General features: G+C 42.5%; 1 protein-coding gene across 1 annotated transcript; it reads left to right on the top strand.

Moving 5' to 3' along the window:
* The first annotated feature begins 2,364 nt into the window (after positions 1 to 2,364).
* On the top strand, positions 2,365 to 3,657 carry LOC113317483. The gene is made up of 3 exons (XM_026565605.1): positions 2,365 to 2,575; positions 2,669 to 2,707; positions 2,883 to 3,657. The coding sequence occupies exons 1-3, from the start codon at positions 2,464 to 2,466 to the stop codon at positions 3,344 to 3,346; spliced, it is 615 nt and encodes a 204-aa protein (XP_026421390.1). The 5' UTR covers positions 2,365 to 2,463; the 3' UTR covers positions 3,347 to 3,657.
* Positions 3,658 to 13,278: the final 9,621 nt, after the last annotated feature.

Genomic DNA, 13,278 nt, shown 5'->3' on the forward strand with positions numbered 1-13,278 from the left:
ATTATACTATTATTGAAATATTAATTTTAATTTTATGATCTTTAATTTTTTGGTTATAACTGATTCTTTCAGGACCGCAAAAAAAAAATACAAAGCAAAAACCGTGTTCTCCCATCAAGAATGGGTCCCGTTGATGTTTGATAACAAAGGCCTCTTATGGGGACTAGTTAATAATTCTCCGAATCATTCTCGAATGATTCGCGAACGTATCCGAACTGACGGAATCCGAATGATACTTCCAAACTATTTGAACTCCGAACCTGGTTCCCAGATTATATGGACCTCGCGAATGATTCGAGAATGTATCTGAACTTACCGAATCCGAATGATACTTCCGAACTAGATTCGAACACCCAACCTCGCTCTCCCATGGGTAAGTCTTTGACCAGAGTTCTGTTGATTAGTTTTTGTTTGATTTTGTATATACTTTAAATTTAAATACAATTATTCATTTCAAATTTTGTATTGGTATTTGTTTAACCAATGCTTTATGTGTTGATTTTTGTTTAAAAATCTATAAACTCGCTTTGTAATACAATTGTGCGATTGAATTGTTTACTTGTCATGCTCACGCTAAAATATTTTTTTCCATCTTTAAGTCATTGGGCCGACCGACCGCAGGAGGGAGTCCCTTTTATGGCCACTTTATTTGTAAAATGAAGCCTCACAAAACTGTGCAATTTGATAAAAAAGATTGGAAAATTTTGGTGTCCATGGTTACTTTTTCACTTGACACAATTATCCCTCTCTTTTAGTCAAATTACTGTTACTCTTTATGTACCTTATTTTTTCAGGGGTATAATTGGCAAGCAAACTGTGATATAACATATCTAAAAATCCGTGCCTTGGAATTTTACAAATTTTATCTCGTTGGAAAGCTTTTAAAGAGAGCTACACAACAAGTACAAACAATAATACTAAATTTGAAGTTTTTACAATTTTTTTAAAAAAAAAATAAATTTGAAGTTTTTACAAAAAAATTAAGAGGTCAAAATATCACTTTTCCTAAAACAGAGGTAGTATATCCATATCCGGGGAAAATGAATATTTATTTTGTATATCATCGGTCGGCCCACTCCACCGTGGAAGCGGTGTTCTAGTATACAAATAAAATTAGTCCCGTAATAAGGTCATAATACTTATCAATTGATCATATATGTAAGCCGAATTTTAAGTGCCGAACTCACATTTATAAAACGAATATGCACGAACGTCATCATCATTTTCTTGCCTCCTCCATCGTGACCTAATTAGATTTAGAAATTAAGCAATCTAGGATATTGCTTGTGTTTCACTTTCGCTAGTTAGTTAATTCTTATTGATGGTGTTTGAATATAACCATTGAGGCCTTCGACACAAAAGGTTTCAAAGATATTATGTGGTGTTTACATGATGGAACATAAATATCTCCTTCGTCGCACTTAAAATTTAAAATATGGTGCACAATCAATTCATCACGTGAAGTGTGGTGCAAACTACAATTTTCACTTTAAACAAATGATATTCAGACCTCTTTGCAAATTCAAAATTACCTTTTCCTGACACAACTTTGACAGAGGAAGCATTTCATGACGGTGACCAACCTCACTCTAAGTTCAGGTTTTTCCTAAATGGTTTTCCTGACGCGATTTCGACGACGGGAGAAAATGTGCGACTAGCATCATCACTTTGAAGCTACCGATATTGTACTCTTCGATGAATTTTGTCCCACTGCGTTTTACCGACAAAATTTTAATGTGGCAACGTTATTAAAATGGCAGTCCAAGGGGGAGTGTTGTGTGAACGCAGGTTAAATGAAGTGGCCCACCAAAACATATATTAAAGACTAACTTTGACTTAGTCAAAGCAACATGTAAAGCCACATTCTTTAATACGTGGCGTACATAGGTTCTAAACTAGTCATGCACTTGAGCCTATATAGAGGCATGATATCTCTGTACTGATAAGTTAACAAAAAAAATGGAAGAATTCACCCTCTTTGTTATCATTTCGGACATCCCTTTACTGTATCAATTTTAGTCTCTACCTAATGGAAGTGCTACTTTGTCATTTACATTTCCGAATTAATACGTATTCATCTTCGTCAAAGTGGCTTGGTATATGAGTATTAAATTATAAGATTTTCAGCGTTTTCTCTCCGAGTTTTCTTGTCCATTATTTCTTGCTCCACATTTGGCAAAACAACATGTGATGATTCTCTATGGCGGGGACTGGTTACAGCGAGAGAATTGTGGCGATGATATATATGACCAACCACAAGAAAGTCACTCGATAACAGTTGTTCAAGTACCTTTAAACTTCAATATAAATCACCTTAGAAAGGAAGTAGCGATTCTACTTGGGAATCCAGAGATGTCAGTTGTGTCCATTTCATGCTTAGTCTTTGAAAAAGCCACCAATTTAAAGTGACGTCTACTGATAACGGATGAACAAACGCTACGTTATTACCTATTGAATACTACGATGCCTACCTTTTTCATTCCGAAACCAAGCCACCAAACTAAAGAATGCGAACCCTTCGGTACTCCTCCAAATCGCAATAATAAAACCAGAGTGGAATATAACCATGCTCCAGGTTTGCCGCCCCTTTGTTTTAGATAATTTATAGGTAGCAAAAATTTGAACATATTTTACATTGTTCTTATCCAGATTCTTTTTTTGGTTTCAGAAACTTCAAGAGTTAAGAATCGATGTATTAATGGGACAGGTACACTTGGCCCTCCCTCATAACTAATTCTATTTTCTGTTCTTTTTCTTTTCAATTTAGATAAGTGCAGCGGTAGGCGATGCTAAAACCTTGTAAGATGTTGATCATTTACTTATTTGTTCAATATCATCTGGATTAGGTTAAATTAATTTTTCTTTATATGTTATCCTCACAGGATCTGTAGTCTCCGATTCTTTGTGGAACTGTGTTGATGTGATGCGGCTGTTCCCAAGTGATATTCAATTCCACATCTTCGAGAGAGTATATCGAACACATTCAGCTGATGTTGCACGGAGTTGTAATCTTGTGATGATGAGAGAACAGGGGAACACATTTATTGACCCGGCTACGAGATTTTTGCCTATAAATACGCTGGAAAGAGTTGTTCCCATTGTGCTCACACCTGCTGATGTTGCCATGAATCGTACTAGCTACGTGTGGTTGTTTTCGTTGTGTTGTTACAATAAAATTCCCGTAATCTTTGAATTTATCGGGTCTACAGGTATAGAGGAATCCGGCTATTTTAAGAAATTCTTGGAACTTTTTTACCCAATTGGATGGTGGAAGTCCACGTTCTTTCTTCTTGGAACTTTTTTACCCAATTGGATGGTGGAAGTCCACGTTGGAAAGAACCTATGATGAAAAGTATCTTGTGTTGTTGAACATACAAAGAGAACTCAGACAGACGGAGGACGGTTCCATCTATGTTACTTTAAAGACAACTTTAGAAGTTCCCGAGGCTGATTATTGCTATGTTAGTCCAATTGTAAACCCGAGTGGCTGCCGAAAATACTTTAACAAAATGTGCGCTCTAAATCGAGTAGAGATGTCCAGCGATTTATTGTATGAAAATTTCATGCGAGACATACAGCAGAACCAGTTCTTTTTCCTGAACAGAGAGTGGAATTCAGTTGAGTGAGTGGTTATCACGATATTTGTCGAATGCGCTATTTTCCCCATCGTTTAAAAGGTTTTTATGAAACATCGATATCTCTGATATCTCTGTGCAAGATTTGTTTTTCATCCTAGTTTGTGTGAATAAATTTTTTTCCACGCATGATGTCGGCAAGTAGTTAGAACTTGGAAAGAGGGAAACATGGGAAAAGGCTGCACGTGGTTCCGCGTTCGTGCAATGGAAAAACATGGAAAAAAGAAATTTGGCGAGAAAGAAACATTAAGCCAAAAAAATCATGTTAAAATATGGGTATTCAACTCAAACTAATTGACGATATGAGACTAAAATCTCAACACATGTGAACACACAAATCACGAAGGCATCGAATGCTCACAACCAATCATCGTAATCTAGAGTGATTTGTGATGATGATATCTTAGTGTTGATTCCTTGGCTCAAAACCTTCGGGTTTATCACAGCCTCATCTAACAACTCCATGCGGGGCGTTTGCGCACGGGATATAGGTAAAAACAAAGAAAGCAAAACGTACAAGTAAAGATCCATGGGGTTAGACAGATATAAAGTGCTGAAATGTAAACAAGACCGAGGTTTACGTGGTTCAGCACTAAGGCCTACGTCCACGGGGTTTGTTGTTTCACTATGTTCTTCACGGTTACAAGAGTAGTCGAATGACTTTTGGGTTTACATGTATTTTCTCTTCTAAAGGATTAACTTACACTCGTGATCTCTCTCTCCTTCCCCCTGGTCTTACACTTATGGACACTGACGGGGGAGCCCTGAGAGATTGTAGATTAACTAATTTCCCCAATATTGTCAATAGGTTTAGTGGATACATAGAAAGCTTGTTTGATTGATAGGTTGAGGCCTGTAATTCCTCGTCCAGAGATAGAAACATGTAGGGTGGTCACACTCCCTTCTTCTTCTGGTACCCTTCACGCAGTTGCAAGGCTGCGTTGCCCCTATGGGAAGTATGGTTTGAGCCACTTAGCATTCCAAGGATGTCGGAGGACTTCGCCTTTCAGATTACGAAGGTAGTAGGAACCGCTTCCCGCAATATCATGTATTATAAAAGGTCCTCCCCACGTAGGTGATAACTTCCCCCATCTCTTCTCTCGTTGATACTGTGGGATTGTTCTTAACACATACTGCCCTTCTACAAAATTTCGGAGCTTTACCTTTTTGTTGTACTCCCTTACAAGTCTTCGTTGGTAATTTTCCATCTTCTGCAATGCTGCTTCCCTTCTTTCTTCTAGGTCGTCCAATCTCTCTAACATCATGTCTGTTGTGAGATTTTTCTCCCACGCTTCGGTATTTGTGGTTGGCATGAGTATCTCTGTGGGGATGACTGCTTCAGCTCCATAAGTGAGAAGAAACGGGGATTCCCCAGTGGCGGATCTTCGCGTTGTCCTGTATGCCCATAACACATTGTGCAGCTGTTCACACCATCTCCTTTATGCTCGTCTAATTGTTTTTTGAGTATAAGGGCGAGGGTCTTATTGGTAGCTTCCGCTTGCCCGTTTTTTGAGGGTATATGGGGGTGGACTTGTTCTTTCTTATCTTGAAAGTATCGAAGAGCATGTCTATTTTTCCCCTGTAATTGTTTACCATTATCAGATACAATTTCAGCGGGTATACCGAATCTGCAAATGATGTTCTGGAATATGAAAGTAAACACATCCACGTCTCTGATCCTGGCCAAGGCCTTAGCCTCCACCCATTTACTGAAGTAGTCCGTGGCTACTATCAAAAATCGTCTTTTCCCTGATCCTTCGATGAAAGGCCCGACGATGTCTACGCCCCATTTTGCAAATGGCCACGGGCTATCGACGGAGTTTAACATTGTTGCCGGCGCGTGGATCTTTTTGGCGAAGCGCTGACATTCTTCACACGTCGGGACATCCTCGCGGCATCCTGTATCATTGTCGGCCAGTAATATCCTTGCGTTTTTGCTTTGTCAGCTAGTGATCTCATGCCGCTATGATTCCCCGCGTCACCATAATGGATATCATTTAGAATTCGATGCCCCTCTTTCCGGGACAAGCAACGTAGTAATGGTCCAGGAAGGATTTCTTGTACAGGACCCCATCCCGAAGATCATATCTTCCTACTTTGGAGAGTATCTTCCTAGCTTGTTTCTGATCCGCAGGTAAGCTTCCCTTTTCGAGAAAGGCATGGATCATCATCTCCAGTCATCTTCGTTGCTGAAGTCTTCGTCTTGATTTGCTCTTGACAGGATATCTTCTTCGTCAAAGTCGTTATGGATGTCTTCTCCTACCTGGTCTTCGATATTTTCTTCCACTGTATCTTGATTGGTAGCGAAGGAGAATTGAGATGCAATCGAAGGCTCGTATACCCTTGCTATTTTAATAGCTTCGACGTTTTTATCCCTCAGCATGGATGATATATATGCTAGGGCATCCGCGTGCCTGAGGTCCCTTCTGCATAAGTGCCGGAACTTATGTTCGGGATTTGCGATGCCAATGTTTGGACCAAGGCCATGTAAGCTGAGAGGGTGTCATCGTACACATTATACTCGAGCCCTATTTGCCGTATGACAAGCTGCGAATCACTTGTCAGCCTTACATCGGTTACCCCCTCTCTATTATTATACGGAGGGCATGTACGACAGCTTCGTATTCAACGATGTTGTTGGTATGCTCTTTGAATTCTAACCTAAGTGCCTGTATAATCCTTTCTCCGGTTGGGGTGATATGACAATGCCTATTCCTGCTCCTTCCTTATTTTTGGATCCGTCGACGAAGACTTCCCATTGTCTTTGACTCGCAGGTTCGAGGATATCCATTGGATCCTTGTTTTCTTCCTCGGCTTCTGGTATTCCCTTAATCTCTTCGTCGTTGTCAAGGGGGAGGTCTGCTAAGAAATCCGCCAGAACTTGGGACTTCCGAGAATGTTGAATTTCATGAATGATGTTGAATTGGTCCAGATGGGTGTTCCATTTGGCTATTCGCCCACTTTTCCCGTGCTTTTGAGGACTGCTTCCAATGGTGCTTTGCATGGGACCCTGACGAGGTGAGTTAGGAAGTAGGTTCTCAGTTTTTGAGTAGCCCATACCAATGCGAGGATGAGTGTTCATCTTGTATAGTTCCTTTCCGCAGAATTGAGGGTCTTGCTGACGTAATAGATAGGTTGTTCTATCTTTGTATTGGTTTTGACCAACACTGCGCTGACTGCGTCTTCTGTTGCTGCTATGTACAGTGCCAAAACCTCATCAGGATCTGGCTTCTGCAGGATCGGGATTGAGGCTAGGTGTTCTTTGATTTTTTGGAATGCTTCCTCGCATTCAGGTCCATTCGAACCTGCTCCCTTTTTTGAGAATATTGAAGAAATGTTTGCATTTGTCCGAGGATCGGGCAATAAATCTGCCCAACGCTGCTATGGATCCATTGAGTTTCTGTACTTCCTTTAAATTCTTTGGGGACGGCATCTCTACTATGGCTGAATCTTTGCTGGGTCTACCTCGATGCCCCTTTTTGTTACCAGATACCCGAGGAATTTCCCCGAGGTGACACCGAAAGTACATTTCTCCGGATTCACTTTCATGTGATGTTTTCTCATTGCTTCGAAGATATTCTCAGATCCTGGTGGTGATCTTTGCGCAGCTTGCTTTTGACGAGCATGTCGTCAACGTAGACTTCTAAGGTTCCTCCAATCCATGGCTTGAAGATAGCATCGACCATCTTTGGTATGTTGCCCCTGCGTTTCGAAGTCCGAAGGCATTCTAGTGTAGCAATAAAGGCCATGTGGGGTGTAGAACGCTGTGTGTGGCTGATCTTCTTCTGCCAGGGCCACTTGGTTGTAGCCAGAATGTCCATCCATGAATGACAGTTCTTCATATCCTTCTACTCTGCTTCTACCAGCTGATCTATGCTCGGCAGGGGATAGCTGTCCTTTGGACATGCCTTGTTGAGATTAGTAAAGTCGATGCATATTCTAACCCCTCCATTTTTCTTAGGAACAATGACCATGTTGGAGATCCAGGTAGGGTACTTGACTTCCTTGATAAATCCTGCGTCTAGTAGTTTCCGAAGTTCTGTTTCTACTGCCTCATGATACTCTGGAGCTACTTTTCGTATTTTCTGCCTGAACGGGGGCGTGCCCGGTTTGATGCGTAGCTCGTGTTGGATTACTTTTGGGTCAATCCCCGGCATATCTCCTAGCTTCCAGGCGAACACATCCGCGTATTCCTTAAGTAATTTGGTTAAGAATCTTCCCTTCCTTCGTCCATTATGGTCCCTATTTTGATCATCTTCGGGTTTCTTCCGTTCCTATGTTGATTTCTTTTACGGGCTCCACTGGTGTGAACACAGGCTTCGGATTTCCGAGGACTGGGACGTTCTTTAATTGCTATTTAGCGTGTTTCTGTTCTTCGCTGGTTGTTGAAGTACTTGTCTGTGCTTAGGACATTATCATCTTTCGTCAAGCCCTTCCCTGTAGTTTCCTTGAGGAACAGGTCTATGGCCTTCTCTTTCGCGGTTTCTTTATTTTTTACTCTTCGGATTTTTCGCTGCTCTTCTTGCTCGTTGTTGATATGATCCTGAGTGGCCTGGCACTCTCTCGTAGTGACCCGATCTCCCTTGATTTCCATTACTCCCTCAGGTGTTGGAATCTGAGATATTGGTGGTACGTTGCCGCAACTCCTTTGAGTTTATGTATCCATTTTCGTCCAATAATGGTTGTAGGGGAAGGGGTGTCCACCACACTGAATCGGGTTTCTAGTTTCATGGGCCCTGCGTTAACCTGCAACACGATGTCTCCCAAGGGCTTCGTGGGTGCTCCATTGAATCCGTAGATGGTGTAATAAGAGGTCATTAACTGTTCATCATGGAGCTTCATCCGTTTGAATGCATCGTAAAATAGGACGTTTACGGAGCTTCCCCCTCTATGAGGATCTTTTTGAGGTTACATCCAGCTACTGGTAGTGTTAGGACCAAGGGATCGTTATGGTCTTCCATATCTTCTTCGATATCTCGGCATCGAAGATGATAGGAGATTCCATCCACTCTTCGTGCTCGTCCACCTCTATCCCATCGACCTTATACAATTCGCAGCGGTCTTCGAATTGCTTCCGTAACCTCTTTCCTATCTGCGCTGTAAGTGAGGGCCCTGTGGCTTCGGAACACGAGATGGTGTTGATTGTGCGGTTTCCTTCCGGAAGTTGGACTGGTTTGGTTCGCTTGGATCTATCCTCGGTAATCCTTTCGTACGTAATGTTTGAGCTCTCCCGCATCAATTAATTTTTGGATCATTATTTTAAGGTTCTTGCACTTTTCGGTCTGGTGTCCGTTGAAACAATGATATTCACAGTAATCTTTAGACTTCTCGGATCTCGGGGGCTGCTTTCCCTTAGACCATGGCCACTCCAGGTTTTCCCTCCCTTTGATCTCTCGTAGGATACGAGCATAGCTAGCGTTGAGTTTCGTGTAAACTTGATCTTCGAATTTTCGGTCACCTGTTCTTCGTTCATCCCTTCGTTCCTTCCTATCTTCGTGAGGTCTCTCCATGAGCAACTCCTTTTGGCCCCATTGGTTTGTTCCGCTGAATTGGTGTGGTGAGATCTCTGCGGATATGCCCTCGGGTTTTCCCGTTGAATTTCTTCAAGTCGAGCGTGCTTTTCATAATTATTCGAAGATCTCCCTCTGTCTTAGGCACGCTTCCATGAATCAACAAATAGGGGACTCATTCGGTCTAATCCCCATTTGTAGCAATTGATGCTTACCACTGGGTCCACGCTCCCTATGGCTTGGCAGATCTTGTGCCATCTGTTAGTGTATTCCCTCGTGGTTTCCTTGTAGCCAATCGCTAGTGAAAAGAGCTTATCCATTCCGGTGTTTACAGTCTTGTTGTACATGTATGTTCTTAAGAATTTCTCTGCGAGTTGGTCGTATGAGTGGATGGAGTTTGGTGGCAGATTATCAAACCATGATAATGCCGATCCCTTCAGGCTTGACGGGAAGTATCTGCAGAGTACGGCGTCGTTCTGACCCCATCTAGCTAAGACACGGTTGTAATACCGAATATGTGCAGCAGGGTCGCTGGATCCATCATAGCATTCGAACGTTGGGACAGGGCATTTCAGTGGAATAGGGGTGTTGGCCAAGCGATGAGTTAAGGGCGTAGAGTTAGCTTCTCTCATGACTCTCTAATGACCTCTTCTAACCTCCCCCGCCTTGTCTATTTTTTAATTGCCTGATCTCGGCCATCATCTCATCTCGTAGCTCTTCCATCGCGCGGTGGTGCCCTAAGTTCTTCTGCTCGTTACCGTCTGATTCTCCGTCGTCATAATCCGGGTCGGATACGCTACTTCCCCTAGTCGCGTCTCCATTAGCCGCTATGACGACTCTACGTCTCGGTTTGGCTCTGGTGCTTTGGAATTTGCTTCATCAAGTTGTTGGCTGGTCTTCGTGCTTAGAGCAATCCGCTCCTTTAAATCTTGATTTTCTCTGGCCAACAGGGCTACAGCATCTGCGTAAACCTGCTGGCTCTTCTTCAATTCTCAAGCTCAGCCATCAGTCGATGTGATTGGTTGGACCCCTGATTGGGAGTCCCAGCTCGTGCCACTACGGCCATGGTGCCGCCTTCCTCTACGGTCTGCACTAAAGGTGGCAGAGGTTCAGCTTCGGTTGCTGGCATTTCCAAATCGGGGTGAGTGCCCCTCTGCGGTGCTAGAGCCGCCGGTATGGTTTGATTTTGATCATTTGTTGGTGGCATTCCGAAAGTTGGAAGGTGCACGGGTTGGAATGTTCTGGATTCATCCACCCTTTCTCTTGGTTGATGAAGTTGATTCATAGCGCAAGTTTTGCTAGCCTCTGCAGCCTTCGGGACTACCGCAGCCGCACCGTACTTTGTCGCCGCTGCTCTGAGAGCCGCGCTGCAACTGAATTAGCGTTCATAGGTGAAGTGATTTCCGCAGTATCTTGCCTTTGACTGGTCATTTTAGCTTTGTCTCCTTTCTGCTTGCTTCGGGTGATGACCGGGGTTGTCCTGGGTGTTTCCTTTGACAAAGCTTTGGATTTTCCTGCTTCCTGCGTCTTTTCCATCACGGGTCCTTTTGTCGACAATGAATCTCGCAGAAACTCGCCTTCTTACTCACAATCGTTCTTTCTGCACAAGGGAATTTCAAAAGCGAAAAACGGGAATATCCGCGTGAATCGGGTTAGTTGCGAAATATCTTCTTCCAGGAGAGGATTAATACAGACGAGTTACAATACACGGGTTAAAGTTTTATTAAAAGAGATCCTTTTAAAAATGCAAGTAGATCCTTAAAAAAACTACGAAAACCCCCCTGAGGACAGGTTCGCACGAGATCTAAAGAAAAACGTAAATCCATGGATCAAAACAATAAATCTTATCGAAGATAATGGGTGTTTTTGAATATAATAAGTTAACAAATGATCTATACGGTCCGAGCTAATAAATCAGAGCAATCATATGCCAGTTAAAGAAATCACAGGACAAGATAAATCTTTTACCGGGACGAAGTCCCTGTTTCTAGCGCCAAATTGTGAACACACAAATCACGAAGGCATCGAATGCTCACAACCAATCATCGTAATCTAGAGTGATTTGTGATGATGATATCTAGTGTTGATTCCTTGGCTCAAAACCTTCGGGTTTATCACAGCCTCATCTAACAACTCCATGCGGGCGTTTGCGCACGGGATATAGGTAAAAACAAAGAAAGCAAAACGTACAAGTAAAGATCCATGGGGTTAGACAATATAAAGTGCTGAAATGTAAACAAGACCGAGGTTTACGTGGTTCAGCACTAAGGCCTACGTCCACGGGGTTTGTTGTTTCACTATGTTCTTCACGGTTACAAGAGTAGTCGAATGACTTTTGGGTTTACATGTATTTTCTCTTCTAAAGGATTAACTTACACTCGTGATCTCTCTCTCCTTCCCTTCCTGATTTTTCCGATCCCCCTTCCTCTTGGTGGAGAAGGGGTATTTATAGGGTTAGAGTGTGGGACCCATCTCTGAAGGTCGTTGGAACCTTATCTTCTAGTGTCTTGTGTCCATCACGCAGAGGTCTGCGTTTGCCACTTGATCACGCAGAGACATCCTCGCTCGTCCCACGGGTTGATCGACAGTATACTGCTCAGAGTATTTAATGAGGGTGGTTGAGATGCCTGCTCGTGTCAGACAAGTGTCTTCTGCCCCTGTCACGTCCGTGTCAGCTAACTTTATCTCCACCGTTGATCTTAGTTCTTTTGGGATGAGATAAAGTAACTCCTTGGGGTTTATTTGGTGTTCCGTAGTGCATCGTATTTGTATGTCTTGGCCTGCATGCTTTCCACGTATTTTTCTATATACACGTGTCTGATGTGAGATATATGTATACACAATTTTCCCCTTTTCTTCGTGCTTGAATGGTTAATGGGTGCATTGAAGAAAACATTCGTTGCATATTCTTCTATCTCTCCTAATAACTTTTCCTAGATACTTGGGCACGTCTTTTATTTGTGCAGTAACTGCTCATGTAACGGGCACGTTTCCCATTCCTCCATTAATTTCCTTCTCTTTCTTTCGGGTATATTAAGGAGAGAAAGAAAATTAATTTCATTCTTCCTAAACATTCTCTCGATTTTAATTCTTCGTTCTTCAGCCCTTAAATTCTCTGTCAGTCTTCATTCTTCAGCCCTTAAATTCTCTGGCAGTCTTCATTCTTCAGCCCTTAAATTCTGTCAGTCTTCATTATTCAGCCCTTAAATTCTTTCCACTGAGCATTAATCACGCTTGCCTCCTCTTTATTTCTGATTTGTTCTTTCTGCTGCTGTTTTTGCTGGTAAGTTTTTCTTTTCTTTGTTTCCATGGTTTTACGCTATGTTGATTTGTAAATTTTCTGCTACTGTTGTTCCTTGTTTGTGATGAAGAACTTCTTTCAATGCTTGCATGCTAGTTTGCCCCTGCTGTTCGTCTTAAATCAAGGAGGTCATTGTTAGGGTAGGGATTTTATGGAATTTCGATCATGTATGCTAATTTTAGGGTTTCTGCGTTATCGTGTGTGGATTTCTATTTATGTGGTTTTTTGATCGTTGGTAATGTCCTTGAGTTTGTTTTTGACTTGTTTATGATTAATCTTTTCGCAGCCATGTCTGACCGTCCGCGGCTTCCTTATCAGACTCCTGGTTCTGGTCTATCGAGATCTCCTCCGCGTAGAGAGTCTCAAGATGATGTTCGTAGAAGTCGAGTTTCTTCTGGGGCGAAGGCCTCATCTTCTAGGGAAGAGGTTCCTTTGACAAATCTTTCTGGGGATCGAAAAGTCTTTGATCGCGCGGTGTCTCGTCCTCGTGATGATGTTAGGAGTACGCAGACACCGACTCGTGCTGTCGCTTTTGATGTTCCTCCTCTACGTTCTGTAGTGCCCGAGCATCATCTGCCGCCCCCTCATACAACTTCTTTTAAAGGGAAGAGTACAAAAGGTGGTGTTCCGAGGGCTGAATCTTCAAAAAATCCTTCTTTGAAGAGAAAGGCTTCCGAGGCGTTCATTGGTTCATCCGGTCCCGCCGAGGAGGATGAGGATGCCCCATTGATACGCAGCGTTTCGGTCAGCAAGAAAAAAGTAACGTTCAAGCATATTGATCTCGAGATTTTCAAGGAAAAGCATGAGCTTCAAGCCTTCGAAGTTCGTTTCT

Source organism: Papaver somniferum, chromosome 10 (assembly GCF_003573695.1).
Source record: "Papaver somniferum cultivar HN1 chromosome 10, ASM357369v1, whole genome shotgun sequence".
Taxonomy (NCBI): Eukaryota; Viridiplantae; Streptophyta; class Magnoliopsida; order Ranunculales; family Papaveraceae; genus Papaver; species Papaver somniferum.

Excerpts from the sequence above, each read along its gene's own strand:
- LOC113317483 (XM_026565605.1), top strand. The coding sequence starts at position 2,464 with ATGCCTACCTTTTTCATTCCGAAACCAAGCCACCAAACTAAAGAATGC. Across the intron at positions 2,576-2,668 it reads GGAATATAACCATGCTCCAG|AAACTTCAAGAGTTAAGAAT; the intron begins GTTTGCCGCCCC and ends TTTTGGTTTCAG. Across the intron at positions 2,708-2,882 it reads TCGATGTATTAATGGGACAG|GATCTGTAGTCTCCGATTCT; the intron begins GTACACTTGGCC and ends TTATCCTCACAG.